Source organism: Balearica regulorum, chromosome 15 (assembly GCF_011004875.1).
Source record: "Balearica regulorum gibbericeps isolate bBalReg1 chromosome 15, bBalReg1.pri, whole genome shotgun sequence".
Lineage (NCBI taxonomy): Eukaryota > Metazoa > Chordata > Aves > Gruiformes > Gruidae > Balearica > Balearica regulorum.
In genome coordinates this window covers 10,973,430-10,993,274 of record NC_046198.1, presented here as the reverse complement: position 1 = coordinate 10,993,274, position 19,845 = coordinate 10,973,430, and the positions used below count along the sequence as shown (strand labels likewise).

The window sequence follows — 19,845 nt, the reverse complement described above, 5'->3', positions numbered from 1 at the left end:
GATTTACACGGGGGTTCCCAGCCCACATAGTTGGTAGAAAAAATCTGGGGGTGTCCCTGGATACTGACTGCTAATATGTTTTCATGTTACTGTTCCTAAGCTTAGGACATTTATAAAAGACAGAAAACTTAGCTTTTCTCTAAAGAAAAAAAAATTCTTCCACTTTGTCTCCAGCGGTTTGAACACTCAGCCAAACTGAGGCGAAAGATCACTACGTATGTCTCATTTCCGCTGGAGCTGGACATGACACCATTCATGGCTTCCAGGTGTGTACCAAGTTCAAAATCCCCCAAAGACCTGGACAGAACTGTTTACCAGTTCATACATGTGCATCATGAAACATGGAACATCCTTGAATCAAGGTTATAGAACAGTATGTATGATGATACTTCTGCTGTAAGCTTCTCCTTGAAATGTGCATCTTCTCTAAAGTAATAAACTGTTGAGTTTTGTGTGTCAGAAAAGGCTTTATATTTAAACCTTAATTTTTTTTTTTTAATTAATGTGTGTTATGTTTCTGGTTGCATGTTAAATTTATAGACTCAGATCCATCATGCCTTCAGATCTCTGCTTTGGTCCCATCATCTGAGTGCCCACCCACCAGTCATCTTATGTAATTAGGCAGCCTAGACCTAACGTACTGCCTAACCTAGTGTTTCTGAAGTTATAAAAAACCTTCCTCTTTATTCCTGCACACGTGCAAATCTGGGGTTTTTTGTTTTGTACCTTCAACTTCTGTTTAAAGAATGCTGCAAGAAGAAAAACCATAGGTGAGATTAAAATAGATATTTCTAATTGGTATTTAAAGAAAAACAGTAAGACTTGTCCCACCTCCCAGGTTTGTCAAAGACAGGACATGTATATAAATACACCTTTATGAAAAGAATTTAATCAGCTCAGTTAATGAGTATTTGTCAGATATTCCATTCAAATACGCAAGAGGATATTGAGACTTCATTTATGTCTGAAGTAATGCAGAAAGCCCCAAAATAGGCATCTCGTAACACAGGGGCTCTATTTGATGCTAAAATTTTATTAGTAATTTCAAGCTTGCCCTGCCCCATCCCCTCCAACCCCCCCTCCCCAAAAAGTAGATGCTTGTGCCAGGAGAGAAAGGAGAGCCCTGAAGCTCTGTTAAATGGCGTTATATCAAGAAGATATGGTTTATTCCAGAATATTCTGGAGACTTTGAGACTTCCCTGTTCATCTGTGGTGAATTCTCCCTGGATAGAACAGGCTCTGCTGATGAAAAGTATCGAGCATAATGGAATATAGATGGGATAATCAGCAGGCATAACTCAGTAATCTGAATTTCATCGGCTATGAAATCAACGGCATAATCCTATTGCTGCTGTCAAAACACAAAATGAATTTACAAGTCAGAGCCAGGATGATTGACCCATCACAGGATAAAGGATTGATGTAATTAGATATTTTTCCAGGTTTAAAAAACAAATCTTTTCTTAACCTGTTTTTAAGCTTTTTGGATAGGGCATTTGACGTAAACAGATCTGTATTTGCAGCACAGAAGCCTTGACCAGGAGGAGAAATGGTGTTTCTTATGTAGCATTGCCATGAGAACAAATAAAGCATCTTTAGCATCCTAATCAGCAGACCTTCTCTGCTGCTAAGCAGCATTGTGCTTTTGAATAAGGACCTGGATTCGGCAAACAGGCTGTGTCATGTAAAACCTATTTCCTCGGTTTGGGAAGCCACTGCTTTAAGTGACTGGATTTTTGTGTGTGTGTGTGTTGCAGTAAAGAGAGCAGAATGAACGGGCAATACCAGCAGCCGACGGATAGTCTAAACAATGATAATAAGTAAGTGGTTCATTCCATGACTCCTTTTGTGAAAGGTAGTTGGCTTCTAGGAGATAAACAGTCTGCTGTATATCCTGCAGTGCGAAGTACATTACCATATTTGACAGCACAGTAAGTCTGAACCGTTGCAAAATAAAGCTTCATTTGCTACAATTGCCTGCCTTTTGGTGGGTTTGTGGCAGCTGACTTTCAGACCTGGAGGTGATAACCCCGCAGTCAGTCTGTGAATTAAATGAAAAGCTACGGTTACAGTATTAAAAGGGATGGGTGTTTCCTTTAAATAATCCTATTTCTATTGCAATAGCAAAGGGACTTCCAGAGGACTGAAAGAAAGTTTATAGAACACTGACACTCAAAGTCCCAAGTAGATGACTCCAGTAATTCTGGGGTCTCTTGGCCAGGTATTGATTCCACTCAAAATAAATGACAGGCTGATATGGGACTTGCTCAAGAATGTAAAGAGAGTGAAATTGAAACCAATATCCGTAGCTTTATGGGAATAGAGATGATCACACAAACCTTACCTTTTTTTTTTTTATAAGATTACAAATTTGGTTGCTACAGTCATGTGCTGATGTGTATTTAAATTCTTTATTTGGCACTAAAAGTTTCATTAAGAAACTGGAATCACACAATAGATTTAAAAACTAGCTAACTAGTCTTAGTGCAGTTGTCATACCAGGCAGGTGTTAAGTGTGGTCCTATAGTGATTGATTCATTAGATGTCTGGTGTTCAATAGTGTCAGCAAAGATCTGAAAGAAAACACAACTGATCACTTTTGAGGTTTGCACATGACTTAAGTTGGAGAAGTTGCTAGCAACAAAGAGGATCAGGTAATGAGAGCAGAGGCATCTGGGCTGCTTAGTAGGCTGGGGGTGCCAGTAAACAGCTGGGGCAATCCTAGAATCTTCCATCCAGGACTAAAGAGTGGTGTCCATCCTAGTTGGATTAAAGGACTCCACTAGGAAGAGAGTGACTTTCTAGTGGCTCTGCAGACAGTCAACTGAATAGGTGCCTTGTTGCAGCACCACTGTGTCAAAAGAGCTCTGTGAATTTTGAGCATTAAGTGGGACAATATCAAGGGAGATTAGAGAGATTATTTTACCATTGTGTGGCTGTATTTGTTATCCCAGTTTGAGGATAGCATTTTAAGAAAGAGTTAAAGAGAGTGGAGAACATTCGAAAAAGAGCCGCAAGTATATGTAAGACTGGAAACAAAATCTTACCTTAGAACAAAAGAGCCAAGGACTTCAGTCTTCTTTTTAAGAAAAGAAAAGGGGGAGGGGAAGTTAAGAGCAAGTTGATTAGTTTATCAGTATCTTTGGCACAGAGATGTCTGCTAGTTTTCAGGCTGGCAGGCAAATGCACAGCAGCATCTGAAAGCTGGAAGTTGAGGCTGAATAGACTCAGTATTTCAAAATAGGTACAGACTTTCCAGATTCAGAACAGTTGATCAGTACAGCAATTTATCACTAGAAATATTTAAGATTACCTCCTTCCCTATCCCCATACCTCAAATACATTTTTCTGGTTCACTAATTCAGGGAAATAGAAGGCCAGGCTAGATAATCAGCAGTCCTCCTCAGGAATGCATCAATATTGATTTAGTTTAGAAGAAAAATCTTTGGTAGCCAGTATTGGTAAAGCTGACAGCTGTCATCAGACTGGAGTGTTGCAGTAGTAGCAAGACAGAAAAAGAAAAATGTGGATCTTTTCCCTCGGCAAGGATGCCCTCTTCCCAGTTAATGTTAAGAGCTGGTGTTATATTGATGGATCAGATCCTTTACTATTGCCATATGTGTTTATGAACACAAGCTTTTGCCTAAAATGTCACTTGTTTTGCCCCTTTTGATCTTTTTACTCATTAACTCTTTTCTCTACCAGGTATTCCTTGTTTGCAGTAGTTAATCACCAGGGAACCTTGGAGAGTGGGCACTATACCAGCTTCATCCGGCAGCACAAGGACCAGTGGTTCAAGTGTGATGATGCCATTATCACCAAGGCTAGCATTAAGGATGTGCTAGACAGTGAAGGGTAAGTTGTGAACTGGAAAGGGGAAAGGAAGGGAAACTTCAACCTTTGAGTTTTCCTTACTTTCAGTTAAAAGACCCTTTCATCATAAAGAAGACTGAATTTCTCTCTTTGGATATCTAATGTCTCTGTGTATGTATCAGCGCTTTAGAATGTTGCTTTATAATGCTGGATTTGTTGAAGGAAGAAGAGGGGAAGGACGAGGGACGTCAGCTGACTCTGCAGTGTCTGTAACTGGTGCTCACATCCCAACTCTTGCTTGCTAATGGAAGGGACTCTGAAAACCAAAGTGATACGATCATCCAGTGCAGGAGCAGGGGTGTTCCAAGTGTTTCCCTCCATGACACAATCCCATCTTTGTCTGCAGAACCTTTGGATTACTATGAGTGTAAAAGGTTTGAAGAAAAGCCATTAAGAAAATACTGTGAACTGGAGTGGCAAGGCTATGTGGGAGGCAGGTATAGAACATGAGCCATTTCTTAGCTCATGGCTTTAAATTGATTCCAGATTGACATTGTGGTTTCAGATATTTGCATTAGACGAGTATTGGGAGTGCAGAGCAGTAGCTTGCAAGGGAAGTATCTTGCTTGGTGCTCTGCATTTGAGGGAAGCATTGGGGACTGGTACGTGTTTCAAGAATAAGGTAACTTAGAATCTGAAGTCTTCATTTTACATTTTCAGCTATGGAAAAATAAGCCAGTATTGTTCTTGTTTTAATTATTCCTGACATTTCTGTTGATTGCTGCAGGCACAGATGTTCAGTTCATAATTTTTTTAACATATCTCTCCCATTTTTTCACTTTTTTTTTTGAACTTCAACCAGGAAGTAAAAAAAAAAAAAATCTATCCTGTAATGTGTGATTTTTAGTGTTAAATGATTTGACAAAGTAACTTTTTGAGGTCAGCAGAAAAAGGAGTTTGTTTTTCTTCAATAACAAGTGGTTAGCTCTTGCCCTGAGATGGAGTGTGTCTGGAAGAAACTGCCATAGGCAAGGAGGAGAGGATACGCAACGCAAGTGCTGCCCATCCACCTCATTAAAGGCTGGTTTGAGTTCTGATCCTTTTTTCCTGGTTCAGATAAAGGCTGACACTAAGTAGATCTGTGTTGTATAAGGGAAGGTCCACAGGGCGTGGGATGGAATGATAGTAATTGGAAGGTCTCAGAAGTGCTTTGAAACATTTTAAGAGTCATGCAGTGACCCTGTCAGTGTGTGGCGTGTAAAGAATATGTAGAGATGAGTCCGCTTCCCTCTGACACAGAACTGCTCGAGGGCTGGGCTCTGTTATGTAGTAGGACGCATAAAGTAATTAAGGACAGGAAGAATTTCATCCTGTTAAACCACCAGATTTGAGTACAGATTGAGACATTAGATATTTGAGTTGGATTTCATTGGGACACATGAGTTTTCACCCACACGCCTAGTGCTTTGTTTCGCTTCTGTAACAGTAAATGGCAGGTTGCAATAGTCCAAAGTGTCTGATGCTTTGATAACGTGACTCCAAAAGAACAGTTGCATCTTAAAGCGCCTCAGTTGCATCTTAAAGCGCCTCAGTTGTATTTCGTGTCACGATAGCAGGGTTCAATCTTCTGGAGCTTTCAGGTTCTAAATAGATTGTACAAGAGGATTGACTGGTGTACAACTGTTCAGTTTCCTGAGTCACTGGTAAAATTATTTCAGCTGGCTTCCCTCCTTCTCATCCATGGTTACTGCAGGGAACTGGCATGTCCCTGGAATTGCTTCAAATTGCAAAGAAAAACAATTAATTGTCCTCATTTTTTATGATCGCATCAATGGAAATACTAATGTGCTCCAACGCACAGTAGAAAGCTGAAACTGTACCTCTGCTTTCTTGCAGATATTTGCTGTTCTATCACAAACAGTTCCTGGAGTATGAATAGCCTTATCCAGCAGCCTGTGAGATACAAACAAGGAAGAAAATAAGCAAGCCTTCTGAATCGACACACAAACCTACCTGAAATGAAAAGACCCATTACAAAACAACTAGCACTGAGCTGTAACAGGACCTACTTGACACTGACTCAAAGCCTGGCGGAGTAAGAAATGAACAATGTCCAACGTGTATGCGGTCCCGCAAGGACAGAACGGGGGAAAAAAAAAAGAGGCTACAGTCAGTCACTTAACAGAGGAAATATAAAATGAAAGGAATGCTCTGGGTGGGGGAAATGGGAGCAGAGGAGTCCGGGCACTGGTACATCTCCTATGTTCCTCCAAAATGTGTGTGGGAAGGCAAGGGGTTATACCCTCATCTCCATAAAGCATCTTCTCCATTTGGTGCTTCAGCTCCAACGACCAATCATATAACAGTTAAAATTAAAAATCCAAGCCCATTTTTTATGCATATGGGTCTGAAAGCAGTAGAGTGGAGGAGGAGGGGATGACACAACTAAAGGACTTTGCAAGTATCTTTTTATTTGTGAATTTTAGTTATTAAATAAATACAGTATGAAACTATTAGGCTCTTTTTTTTCAACAACCATAAAAGAAATCCTGGATTGTGGAACTGAAGCTACAGCACTAAGACAGGTTTTCAAGCATGCCTGCTTGCACAGGTAATGTTTAATGCCATCGGACTGCTCATCAAAAGCATCAGCACAGATTCTTTTCTGTTTGAGCCCTTTTTTGTTTTGTTTTCTATAAATAGCTATTTTCTTAATTTTTTTCCTTTTATTCCCTTTTTTCACAAGAATGAAATTCATAAATGCAACCATCAGTAAAAATGAATGAATTGGCGTGTTTATACTGTAAGAGTGGTCTTGGTTCTTTTTTTAAATCTTGTGAATAAGTTCGAATTTCTCAAAATTGCTTGGTTTGTTGTTGCTGGTTTTGGTTTGTTTTTCCCCTGCTGCCTTCCAAAGGCGTGTGTGTGTGTGTATATATATATATGACACTTGAAAGAACCTCGGTATTGAAAAATGCACCATCTGTTAGAAACGGTTGCTGCTGGGGGCAGCACTGAGCGATAGATCTGCTGCTATTGAGCACTTCTGCAGTGCACTCGGGTTTTTAAGTAAACAACACATTTTGCTGGTATGTGCTAGGCTGGTATTGGTTCCTTGAATCCTCCCCCATGTATTAACTCCTCACGTCCTCTTCTTGCAGAATCACAGCCTCAGTAGCGGTGTCCTTAGCTTGCAGCACTCGGTGCACCAGCTTACTCCTGCTTTGTCGCTAACGCGGTTTTGCTCCTTTTCTCCCCCTCCATCGCTGCCTTTTACAGCAGCTCGTTGGCTTGTCGAGATACCGGCGGTAACCGCTGGTGTGCTGTATCTTGCTCTCAGGAGGCTGGGCTGCGGATTGGATCGCAGCCTGTGAGAGAAACCAGCCAGAACATACAGCTGAAACGAGCAAAAAGCTTTGTTCTCTCTCCCTTATGGAACCTAGAGAGAGCTACGTGTAAGAGTTAGACACTGAAAAATTGGTGCAAGAGCCACACCAAAAAGGCCATTAAGCTCTGCATATGTATCCAGACAGCCGTTCTTCGACCTTACCAGTGTGGTTAAAAACACGGATGGGTCTAACCTTTTAGATTCTGTACTCTAGCAATGAGTCCCAGGTGTCTAACCTGCCTGAGACAGGGGTGGAAAGTGGTCTGATAAACAGGAAATAAGAGGAAAATGAGGGAAGCAAGTTAGTTTGGTTTTTAAATCAGCATCTTCAAGAGCAGCTGAACCAAAGGACGGTGGAACTGCATTTGATCTGTACACAAACTGGAAGAGTACAAGGCAGTTTTGTACATCAAGAGATTTCTGCGACAGCTTGCAACAGGGAAGGAAGAAGGGACAACTAATTGAAGCACCTCGAATGGCAAATCAGACATAGAAAATGTACTGTACAGGGTGGGAGTTACCTCGGCAGCCCGGTTGCTGCAGGAGTGATGGTGTACTCTGGGTTTGTAACCTGTCTTTCCCTATCGTCACGCTTGAAATAATTTTCAATTGTAATTGGGTGCTGCAAGATTTAACCTGAGCGTTCTTGTCGTAAATGAAAAATTGCTGGAGAAATGCAGATGAATGGTGCACCCACAGGAAAGGGGGGCCCCTCCCTCCCCGAATTGGGCACGGTATCGTGCAGATGCTTGACGACGCTTTCTGCTACCTTTTAATAATGCAGCAAGCTTGCAGAGGAAGACAAGAATCAGCCTTTCATTATTCCCAGGGCTGCTGCAGTTGGCGTCCCCACCTTGTCCTGTTGCTGGAGGAGGAGTGCCACCGCGCGGCGGATGGTTTTCGCTTTGTGATGCCGAGGTCTGAGCCTTTGGCTGCTTTTTTTTCATGCTGGAGCCTGAACAAATGCATTCTGTTTTCCACTAGCACGCGCTTGGCCACCGGAGCTAATGCAGTCTGTTTCGTTAATCCTTTAGAAACAAATTGTTTAGGGACGATGCCAGCCATATAAATCAGTCTTAATTTTTTCCCCCACCCCTGTAAGGCTGGTGAAGAGGGCTGTGCTCTGTGCAACTGCACCAGCACAGATGGTTTTCCGTGGGAGATGGAGAGCGAGGTAGGTTTTAGTGCTCTGTTTCTGGTTTCAAAAACAGAATTCCTGGTGTATTGAAAGCTCTTACTCTTTTCTTTTCCCCCTCCCCATACACACACCACCCACCGCCCCCCATGCCTCTCCCCGAATCGTACCAGGCATGTTTCTATTTCCAGCAACAGTAAATCAGTGCAGGTTGCTAGCGGAGGAGAAGGCATTTTCCCTCTTCCTATAAAAATGGACGAGCAGCTGCTGTCACACGAGCAGCGCTGCCCCTCCTCGTGCCTTTTCTCAAACACAGCCTTCTCTTACCCTGCATCTCCTCAGAAGCAGCCACTCAGCTCGTCCTGGGTTTATTCCCTGCAGAACCAGGAGGTTTCTCTGTGCAGAACTCTCTTAACGTCACCTTCAGGAAGATGCCGACCGCAAAGCTCCTTGCTGTGCAGCTAGACGCTAACGAATGGCTGATGAAGTTATTCCTCCCTAACGTGCTGGCAGACAGCAGTGAGCGGCTGCCTCCTCCATGAATAATGACTGTGCCGCTTCAGCTGCTGCCCTCTTCGTTTCGGGGTGCAGTTTGGGGTTGGCTTGTTTATTTTGAGGTACAGGTTTACATCAGCACAGCTTGGTCTGCTCCGAGGAAGCATCTGCAGAAAAGACTGAAAACAAGGACTGGTGCGGTGATGCAGGCTCACGTTGGAGTGGGTATTCTGTTATCTACCAGCAACGGACACGGCTCTACGTGGGGCACAAAAATAGGCAGAAAGTGGCTTTTGGTATAATATTTTCTTGTCCCTCAGCCACTTGACGAGATAAAGCTTTACTCGATGCTGGTGCCTAACGAAAACCTGAACAAAAGCAGAAATATGAGAATTGATTCATCGCCTCAGGTGGATGTTCTTGCTCCAAGTCAGTGCCCTTAATTCCACGTTCCCCGCTGGTAACTGTGTGTGTCCTGTGTGTTCCCCTCTTGCGTATTGGGGATGAAGGACTTTGCTTCTGACAAGCATTTTCCCCAGGTTCTGGGCCACCGGGCCGTGCGGTGATGAGAGGGACAGCCCAGCCCAGGCTCTGCCTCGCTGCGAGAAGGCAAGTGGCCACCTGGGCCGGCTGGAGCAGGAGCTGCCACTTGCCAGTGCCACACAGGCTGAGCCCTGGTGCTCGCTGGCGTAAATGCTTTCCTAAAAGCTTTCTCATTTGAATAATTGATGCCTCTTGATCCTCAAGAGATGCCCTTATTGCAAAACTGGTGGCATGGGTTCAGTTATTTCTATCCTGTTTTTAAAGAAGGTGTCCCCAGCACTGCCCACAGGAGCTCCATGCTGGGAAGGGGCAGCGTGACGAGGCACCGGGTCTGCTTAACGAGGAGTTTCCTTCTCCTCATTCCCCTTCCTTGCCAGGAAGCGCTCAGGCAGAGGAGGGCACGGGGCTGGGGGCTTTCCCAGCCCTGCTGCCGGGGGGACCCACTGGTGCTGCCCCAGGGTAAGTGCAAAACCCCTTCACCCTGCAGAGGCTGGGGTGGGGGAAGACCAAGAAGAGGAAGAGAGGCAGAACCTGCAGCGCTGGGGAGATCGAGGGGGAGATCAAGCTTGGGGGGAGGCTGGGCAGGAGCGGGAGGCCCAGTGAGAGTGGAGGACATGATGCTGCAGGAGGCCATGGAGGGAGTGGGACACTGAGCAGCAGTGGGGGGTGAGGAGAGGCCAAGAGGCTTTGGGGGGGGCGAGCACGAACAGGAGCCCGGCAGGAGCAGGGCAAAAGGCTGAGGGAGGCAGGAGAGGAGTGTGAGGATGAGCAGGAGCGGAGGCTGAGTGGGAATGCGAGTGGAGCCTCAGGGAGACTAAAGGCTGTAGGAGATGAAAGGCAGAACAAGAGCAGAGAGCAAGAAAGAGTAAGGCTGAGCTGTAACAGAAACAGACTGGGGGAAGCTGGGGTAGAGATGAGGCTAAGCAAAGATGCAGGCTGAAGAGGAGTTGAGGCCGAGCAGGGGTGGGAGGCTGAGGAAGGGTTGAGGCCGAGCAAGGTTGGAGGCGAAAAGAGAGTGGGAGGACAAAAGTGGGTGGTAGTCTGAGGAACAGTTGAGGTTGAGCCAGAGTTGAGTCCAAAATGGGGTGGGAGGCTGAGGAAGAGTTGAGGCTGAGCATGTGTGTCAGCCAAGGTGGCTTCTGGGGAGGTTTAGAGGAATTGGGATGCTAATGATGTCATGGTATTTGGGACCATGGGCTCAGACAGTATGGGAGCTGAGGCCATGGGAACTGATGCCATGAGACCAGAGGACATTGGAGCAGATTCTACAGGAGGGAAAGGACAGGAGCTATGGCCGTGGAAGATGATGCTATGGTGTAGGAGGCCCCAGGGGAGATGGTTGGGTGAGAAGACATGCCAGGGGGGAGAGGGAGGCCAAGAGGAAGTGCGAGGCCAAGAGGGTCTTTGGGTTGAGAGAGAGGGATGTAGAGGAGGAATGAAGGGTGAGAGGCCTATGGACTATGGGTGCCAAGAGAGGGTGGGAGGCCCAGCAGTGGAGGTCTGGGGGAGGCCCAGCAGGTGGAGGCTGTTGCTCTCACTGTACCCTGCCAGCAGCTTGCTCGTGGCCGGGGCTGGTGTTTTGTTCACTGTGCATATGGGTAAGCCCTTGCTCTCCCCATCGCACCGTGGGGTGGTGGCCTTCAGGGCTCACCCATCGTGTTTAGGAGACCCATCTGAGTAAAATGAGATCTCAGTTTTGAAAAGGCTTATTTTCTCCCCTCAATACAATACAAAACTCATCCCTTGTGCTACTGCGGGGTAAGGACTTTGTTAAACGGGGGGAAGAGGTGAAAGGCAATATGCAAGGGCAACGAGATGGAGAATTGTTAGGTTGGTTTCTGGAGCAATTCAAGACAGCAAAACTTTGTCCCACATACCAGCTGTTGGACCAATGTGCAGGCTCTTAGTCCTCCCCTTAAACAATCTCTTGCACTTTTTAGTTCTAATGGGTTTCATGTGGTCCCAATGCCTTTCTGCTTTGTGACCGGACATCACTCATGGCACTGGCTTTGTCACAGTCACCCCTCAGGCGTTGCCTTTGCTAGTGATAAGAAAGCACTGACATTTAGATACATAATATAGAGGGGACAGAGTCTGCTCATGCTTCCTCCAGCTGTATACTTTCCCAGCACCAATTTGTGCATATATTGACTCATATTTATTCTTCCAAGTCTGAAGCTCTAGTTTGAGAAATTGGAGGGGATGAGCTCCTACCCGGAGTGATTTCTCAACAAGTAAAAAATTCCTACACTGTCCTTTAGTGAAAATGAGAACTTCAAGTTACATGCTGAAACCCATATTTTTCCATAGTAGCTTTCAAAGCCAGGTCAGATAAAAATCTTCCCTCAGAGCAGCTGTATCTCTAGCTGGTTCATCACTTTTACCAGCTATTTTGAGTAACCCAAACCAGACATACATAAATCCAGTCTTTTAGAAAGTTCTCAGCCTTGGATGAGTTTTCACATTTAAATCCAATTGCATTGGGGATTTTGGTGCCTGTCCCAGCTCCTCCCATGCAGCATCGTGTCTGTCACAAGGCAAAGCCTTGCCGTCGCCCATGACCCGTCCTCCCCTCCCAAGCAGTGTTAAAGGCTGCTGGTGGAGTTTTCCACATGGTGTCCTGCTAAATTTTCTGTCCTGTAAAGAAATTTATGTTAAAGTCAGAAAACGTGCCACTCCTGAGTGCATGGCAGTGGCATTCAGTGGTCGTTATAACTTCCACGAGTAACTTCTTGGGTCTGAGTCCATGTTTGAGATGCTTACAGCTCTGTTTGTAGACTGCTTGTGTTGGTAGTGGGAAAGGAGTGCTCTCCACGAGGACCAGTGGACACCACAGTCTGATCCTGGCTCTGCTTCAACACCCTTTGCAGAGGCAAAGTGATGCTGATGGTGGAACCAGGATGAAAAGCCCCACTTCCACTGACTGGGACGCACAGGGGAATCTGCAGAGGTCGAGTTGGAGGATGAAGACGTTGCTAAATGGGAAGTGACTTCTGTCACTGTGAGTGCCCAAGAATAATGAGGATTTCATTTCCCGAGTGGAAGAAATCAGTACTGGCTGCAGCCTACAGCCCTTGGGCAAAGACTGTGCCAGGTCCACCGGTCCTGGTAGAAGCCATTACAGTCACTGGAAAGAGAGGGTGAAGCAGCTGTGTTTTGGAGGCAGAGGGAGCATCCCTCCTTTCTGATCCTGTGCAGGAACATTCACTACAGTCACGCCGTGAGCGTCTTCTCTTGTGAAGGAGAACATATGATTTTGAAGTGGCCATCGTCAGGGCTGGGAATGGCCCCAGCACTTCCCGTGCTGCATATCCCGGTGTGAGAGGGAGCAGCTCTTTCCCCTATGTGATAGGAGGTGCCGTGGCATGATTTGCTCTCTTGTACAGCAGAGCCGTGTCCAGGGAAGCAGAAGCCACAGGTTTCCACTGGCTCTGGGACCCTGCTGCCAGTGGATCCGTCACCAACACTGCCCGCTTCCACCAGACGATCTGCAAACAAACTTTGTATTAGTTGAAGGGTTTTTAGGGGCACCTTTTGCCCAAGAAATTCTTTGCAGTGCCGCACTAGACCCTATAAAGAGCTGATCCTGGAACTGAAGAGGACATCTGTGTCCCACCACTTTGGTAAAGCCCGTGGCACTGTGTTGTACATGGCGCATCGCCTGTGTGCTCACACCTAGTCCTCCAACCCTGGGAGGTGAAGTCTGAGCGGGAAACTGGAAAGTGCCTTGGACGGGAAGGCTGGAGGTTTAGCACTAAAGCAATTGTAATATTTATAACATTACGTGTAAATAGGCTTTTCATTAAATGCTGGTTTTGTAGCACATGCAAATGAATGGTGCGGCAGCGTCCAGGCTGGCTGCTCACAGCAGCATGACCCACAACGCTCTATGGGCTGTCGAAGGGCTCTGCTCTGTCATCCAAGACCTGAGAAGGTTAGACTGGGGGTATTAAAAAGCACACAGTAAATCTCTTTGAACCTGGCGGCCTCCCTTAAAAGTGAACATTCCGTGCCAGCATGTCCTTTGACCAAAGCAGATGGGAATGGCTTGAATTACAGTTCTGCTGGAGAGTGACTCCAAGCCACACACTGGCTCATGGGCTTTTTCTCTGTGATTTTTGACATCCAGCATGACTGGCTTTGAGGTGTACGTATGTAAATGTGTATGCATATACATACATCAGTAGATAGACCTTTTTATTTTTGCAAGAGAGTGACTGAGAAGGGAGTTACAATGGAGAATGCGGGCACGGGCATTCCGTCCTGCTCCTCTTCCGGGCTCCGACTGACCCGCGTTGCGTGTCGTTTGCTTTCTCTGCCTACCCCTCTTATGACCTGGCTCTGCTCTCTGGCCCTCCCAGCAGTACCTGGGAGCCTGCCCACCGCACGCTCCTCATCCTCTTCCAGTCCCCCCAGTGCAGCCAGCACTCACCTTTGGAGGAGTCCTCCCCGCAGTGGCAGGTCCCAGCGCTGGCTTGGCAGGAGACCACTTCTCCCTTCCTCCGCAGGTGGGTCCAGCCCAGGAGCAGGGAGCAGATGAGGGCGCAGAGGCAGAGCCCCAGCAGCAGGTACACCACCAGCCACGGCTCCTGCTCCACACACACCTTCTGCTCCAGCACAGCCACGGGCGGCGAGGCTGAGACCAGGGCGGCTGGCGCAGGGGGGGTGGCCACCAAGGCACCCGCTGTGGGCCAGGCAGAGATGAGTGTGCTTAGAAACCCCTCGACTACAAGTTTCACACTGTTGACTTTGACAGGGAAATGCTGTTGCTAATGGCACTCGTGCACTCTGCTTGGAAAGAATTTGAAAGCAGCTATGCACCTCCTCTGTTCGCTTGCATTTCTCTTCCATGGCAAGTTAGAGGAGACCCATTCCCACCCCCCTCCCTTCTCCACTGATCACTTCTCAACCCCAGTGTGGGACTTAGATCTCAGGGAAAATAACCCATCCCCTCCTACTCCCCGTCCCCGAGGGCTGGAGGCAGCTCTGCAAGGTGGGAAACGCAACTGCTGATCCTGCCCCTGGCTGGTAGAGCCGAAGGACAGGTCTGTAAAACACCAATGTGCAAAAGAGAAAACGCGCTCGCTGCCCTCTCTGGGGAGGGAGAACCAGCAGCCAGTTGTATGATGGAGAAAACAGGAGAGAGACAGCCTCTCTGCTTTGCTTTTCCCCGGTCCCAGTGAAAGGGCAGCGCACACAGACAACCTCCAGGACAAAGAGAGGGGGGTTGCTGCCCCTTCCTTAGCTTTGCTCCCATACCCTGGCTCATCTTCCAGCCCAGCCCTGGGGGGTCCTGCCCCACATCCCCGCTCTGCCTGCCCTCACACGCAGCCTTACATTCGCAGGATGGGGCACATTGCTTCGGGTGCTGCCCGCAGACCGTGGTGCAGTTGATGCATCTTTTCAGGAGCTCGTCGTAGTAGAAGCCAGCTCTCCTGTTACAGTCCATGGACTCTGTGTGATGGAGATGAACACGGTGTCCTGAGTATTCCTCCTCCCCTGTCATTTGAGCATGAGGCTCCCAAACCACTGCCTTCCCACCACCCCCGGTGCCTGGGTTCGTGTGAGGACAAGCCCACGGCCGCTCTGAGCGAGCTCACGGCTCCGACGGACACAGGGCGAGACCTGCACGCTGCCGTAAGTGTTGACAACCTCTCCAGGGCTGGCAGGGTGACAGACCCACGGGATTCGCGGTGCTGTTTGGCCGTATGATGAATACTGGGGAAAGGCATCTGCCGTCAGCTGCACAGGGAGGGGACAGTACGCAGCCAGACGCGTGCAGCCGTACCCACCCGCGGCAGCAAGTTGCTGGTTGCTGCTCTTGGACCTGCTGCTGCCGCCCTGGGGCTTGCACAGCTTTTCAGGACACACCAAAACCTGCCCGAGCACTGACTTGGGACCCCGGGGGCAGCATCTCCTATCCTCAACAGGGAGACGTGACTTGTTGCTACGTGCAGCCCTGCTGCAGGGCTGGGTCCCTGGCCCCAGGACAGGGTGCAGCAGTCCTAGACTGCGGCTCGATGCGGGGGGGAGCAAGGGGCCACGCGCAGGGTTTGGGTGCAAAGTGCATCTGTTTCCTTTCTTCTTCCTTACCTGTTATCACTGCACCTTGGTGCTTGCCCCAGCGCAAGGCTCACAGTGCAGCATTACACACATACAGCCCGAGTTTATAATTATCCACATCAACTGAACCTGATGTATCTCGAGGCCCTGCCTTTGGAGGGTGGGGTGTCACCTATGGGGAATACGAGTGTCGATGCAGCTCTGGGAAGGCTCCCTGTGACCCCAGAAAGGAGAGGAACAGACATGGACAACCTGATCCTGGTCTGTGCTGAGCTGCTGCCAGACCCAGCCCATCGCTGGGAAGCTGTCACGTTCCCCAGTGGTTTTGGCTTGAAGCTCTGTTAAGCTGAGCTGGCTTGGAGCCTGCCCTGTGGTTCATCCCAGGGCCTGATCTCCCCTCCCAGCTTTGCCCCATCGCTGCCTGCTCGGTCCAAGGACAGCCCCGCAGGCAACGGCCCCGCGCTGCCCGCGACCGGCCGCCCGGCACTCACCGCACAGGGCAGCACACCTCCTCACTGTGGGCCGGCCGCATACGAGGCTGCAGGGGATGCACTGGCAGACAAGGGTGTCCCAGTACTGCTGATCGGTGCAGTTGTTCATGGCATCCCACCTGACGTGCGTCCCATCCATGGCTGCAGAACGGGAGGTGAGTAGGTATGGGGTGGCCACCTCGTCCCTTTGCTAGGGCTGGGACCCCTCGCAGGGGGGTGCCCGGCTGCGCCCCAGCCCTCTCTGACCCTAGGCTTGGGCAAGCGCATATGGCAAAATCTGCTTCAGGCTTAGCCATCCCTTCAAACCAAAACCCTCCATGAGCATGTCCTGTGCTGGTCCCTGGGGACCCTGGCTTATAGGTGGCCCTGGGCTGTGCCCTGAGGGTCTGGAGATGCACGCAACTGCCTGCAGGAGTAAAAGCAGTAGGAACTGCTCCTGTATTTATATTCCTTTCTGAAAATAACAGAAATGCAACCAGAATGACCACTAGCAACGTCATCTGAAACAATTTTTAATTCTGGAAACTTCTGAATTCCTCTGTGGCATCAGGGCGGTTCATGCCATCCTGTGTGTAATTTCTGACATCTCCCTTTGGTGTTCTGGCATCATAATGAAACTCGATTTTGATGTGTAAAACTCCCCTAAGCAGCAGAAGGAGGGGCGTCTCTCTGAGAGCTTTAGGCGCTGGTTTAACCAGCACCAGCTGGGATGCCTGGAGGTGGACGTGCTCTTGTCCCCAGGCAGAGCTGTTCGTCCCATCCTCCCCCGCCTCAGTGCACCCGGTGCCTGCGTGGGCTGGATGTGATGCCAAAGGCACCGGCAGCAGCCCTCAGCGGCACAAAAATCTAGCTAACGACTTACAATTTTAAGAATTAGCTTGCTAATGAGTATTTGCTTATTAGCAGCTGAAATATTGGTGCATGTCCCATATCTCTGTGGCTTACCTGTGCCATCGCGGGGTTTGGCCTTGGAGGCAACCCAAGCGATGGTCCCGGTCCCTGGCCGTGCCCCTGCTGATCCCCCACTGCTCGGCAGTACCTGCCCCCGCGCTGTGCCATCTGGGGCAAACGCGACCAAGCAACTGCAGGAAGCGCTAACCCAGCGCGGCAGTGGCCACCGTGGAAATGCACCGTTTGCTGACCGAGAGGGTTCGTGGGCAACCGCATCCCTCTGCGGAGTCGCGCTGGGGAGCCGCAGCTGTTTCCTGCCAATGCTGACAGGACTCAAAAGGTTTAAAACTCCCCGATGCCGGAGCACGGCGCTGGCCTCCCCATGCCCAAAGGCTGCACCTTGCCTCGGCCGGCAGCTGCTCCCCAGCCATTGCAAAGCCAAACTCTGATTTTTATACAGAAACCCCCCTGTGCTCGGGTGGGGATCTCTCCTCTCTCTCTCTCTAGGACCTGGGAGTGTGCAGCAGTCGCGCACTTTGCACGTCCGTCTGTCCTGCCGTTGCCCGCACAGCACCTTTCCTGCAGAGGGGCTGAGGACGGGCTTCCTCTCCTGCGAATTGGCTCCTACCTGGGGCAGCACATGTAAAACCCTCCCCTTCTCAGGGATAAATCCACTCTGCACAGGGGATGCTGGCCTGATAGTCCCAGTTGTTCAATTAACATTGCTACAAAATTAAATAATTACTTTCTGTTGAGCTGACTGAAGGCATCCCCCAGGGCAGAGTGAGGCTCAGGCCGGTGCACTCAGATGCTCTTTGAAGATATTTTGTACCCAAAGAGAAGAAAGAGGAGACCCCGAGGGACGGCAGTGAGCCCTGGGGATGGCGGCAAGCCTGGCCGTCCTTGAGCTGCAGTGGGGTTTCACATGGGATAACTGCATGGGAAATGGAGATTTGGGGCTGTGCCTAAGCTGGGGGGGCTGCAGGCTGGGCAGGTCCTTCCCCTCTGCTCCCAGGGCAGGTCCAAGGTGGTGTTTGACCCTGTCTAGGAAAAATCCTGCCCCATGGCTGAGCTCCCCTCCCCAGGGATCCTCAAAGTACGCGTGGTGCTCCCAGCATGGCGTGGCCGGGCTTTGCAGCCGTGCATTTTCCAGCAGAGCCAGGATATTTTCCACTCTGCCTCTGCACCCACCAGGGACCAGCACCCCGAACTCCCCTATGGACCCCTCATCCAAAGTGTTAAGCGACCATTTCATCTCTAGCCCCGTGGCACTGACTGTCTTCAGCAGGGTGGAAGCCCTTTGTGGTGGCTCTGCTTCTCCAGTGAGAGCCCGGGGAGACCCTCTGCTCCCAGCCAGCACTCTGGAAACGTCGCTGTGGCCCCGAGCCCTGGCACGGACCAGCCCCTCACCCTCATCTCCCCGCGCAGCCCCTCCATGGGGTAACTCACGTTTGACTCTCCCGCGGCGTCTAGTCCCCCTCGGCTCCTGCCATTGCACTGCGAGCTCCAGCCCCAAGCCTGCACATGGCTCGGGAGGTTTATTATTAGAGATAGATTTGATTAATGCCTGGGCCATGCGTTTCCTGGGGTTTCCCCTTATCCCTTCGATGCAAATTGGTCACACGCACAGCGCGTTGCATTGGCTCGCTGGGTGCCCTGGGCTGCCGGGGGCTGGGGAGGGGGGCACCCTGCGGGGCGGCGGTGTGTCGCCGGGTGCGGGGAGGGGCGTCCCGGGCCAGGCGGCCACGTTGCAGAGGGGCTTGCAGGGATGGGGGCTCTGCGGCACCTGCCCTTGCATTGCCTGGCTGCTGCGGGACGTTTCCTTCTGCAGAGAAGGATGTTTTGCAAGAGAAGAGACGCTTACCCTGGGCCAGGAGAGCCCGTAGGCGACCCTGTGGGTTATTGCTTTCCCGGGCTTTGCCAAGGAGGAACAGCTATGTCAGAGCAAGAGGCCGCGCAGCCACAGGGGATGCCACTGCCTGGGGCTGCAGGTGGAGAGGAACAAGTCCCCGTCGCTGGGGCTCTGTGTCACGGCCAACGCTGCACGGCACCAAGGGCCCGTCACCCTCACCTGCAGCTTGCCCTGCCTCCGGCTGGGCCCCAGCATCGCTCTGTGCACCCATCCTTTCCCTGTCTGCAGGATGGCCAGCCCATGCCACTGGCCTGTCTCCTGCTCACGGCACCTAGAACATCTTGTGGGCCCAAATAAGATGCTTTAAACGCTGCTTTTCTGTAGTGTGCCTGTGTCTCAGAGGCAGGAGGGTTGCAGGAGGGCTGCGCTGTCCTGTGCTGCCCTGCGCGGGCAACCGAGGTCCTGGCTGGGCTCGGGGCCTGGCACTGCCCTCTCTGCTGGCAGCGGAGGCGCACGAAGCATTAACGACACAGCGACACAGCTTGGCTTTCACAGAAGGAAAGAGCTACCTCTGCACTGCTGGCAGCCTCTAGGAGCATAGCTGTATTTTTATTTTTAGATCTCACCTCACCCTGCAAGTAGAATGGGCTCGCTCAGCAAACCTGCGGAGGAGCAGCCAGGCGGCACCCCCAGGGCTGCCTTAGAGGTGGGGTTCAGACCGCACTGTGCTGCCGAGAGCATCTGCCCTCGCTCAGCCGGCGCAGGCGGGAGCGGGCTGCCATCGCTGCCACGACTGTCCTGGTGCCTCCGACCAGCAAAATACCCCGGGTAGATCTGCCCGGTGGCACGATACCAGGGAACGTCTGTGCCGGACTGTGCGGTTCCTGGTTTCCCCCCTTCCACTGGAGTACATTCATTTCTGGAGGTTTCTCCCCCTTTCCGGCAGAGGTACCAGGCAGGGCTGTGCCGCGGCCGCGGCCGGGCTGTCGGGAAGGGGTGAGGGATGTGGGGAGCACGGCAGGACAGTGACTCAGCTCGGCCCGGTGGGACCTTTCTGCAGAAGCAGCTGAAGGGGGAAGGAAGAAGCAATACCTGTTACTTTCTATAAACATCAGCAGGACGGCGTCAAGGTTTTTTCCGTTCAGTTCAAAAACTCCTACTTTGTGCTTAGCAT

The 19,845-nt window shown here is 50.0% G+C and overlaps 2 protein-coding genes across 7 annotated transcripts in view; one reads left to right on the top strand and one right to left on the bottom strand.

Annotated features, from left to right (window-relative positions):
- The window catches only part of USP22 (ubiquitin specific peptidase 22), a 112,079-nt gene extending 105,405 nt beyond the window's left edge, over nt 1-6,674 (top strand). For all 6 annotated transcript variants that reach the window (XM_075768096.1, XM_075768095.1, XM_075768098.1 and 3 more), the window contains 4 exons: nt 175-266; nt 1,758-1,820; nt 3,706-3,855; nt 5,710-6,674. In XM_075768096.1, the coding sequence (XP_075624211.1) occupies nt 175-266; nt 1,758-1,820; nt 3,706-3,855; nt 5,710-5,752 (348 nt within the window). In that variant the 3' untranslated portion in view covers nt 5,753-6,674. The remainder of the gene's footprint in view (nt 1-174; nt 267-1,757; nt 1,821-3,705; nt 3,856-5,709) is intronic.
- A 4,390-nt stretch (nt 6,675-11,064) lies between these two features.
- Nucleotides 11,065-18,395, bottom strand: TNFRSF13B (TNF receptor superfamily member 13B). Its single transcript, XM_075767427.1, has 5 exons — nt 18,269-18,395; nt 15,929-16,069; nt 14,712-14,828; nt 13,807-14,058; nt 11,065-12,862 (listed from the first exon to the last, which is right to left on the bottom strand). Exons 1-5 carry the CDS (start codon nt 18,393-18,395, stop codon nt 12,588-12,590), a joined length of 912 nt encoding a protein of 303 aa, XP_075623542.1. The 3' UTR covers nt 11,065-12,587.
- Between the last annotated feature and the right edge of the window lie 1,450 nt (nt 18,396-19,845).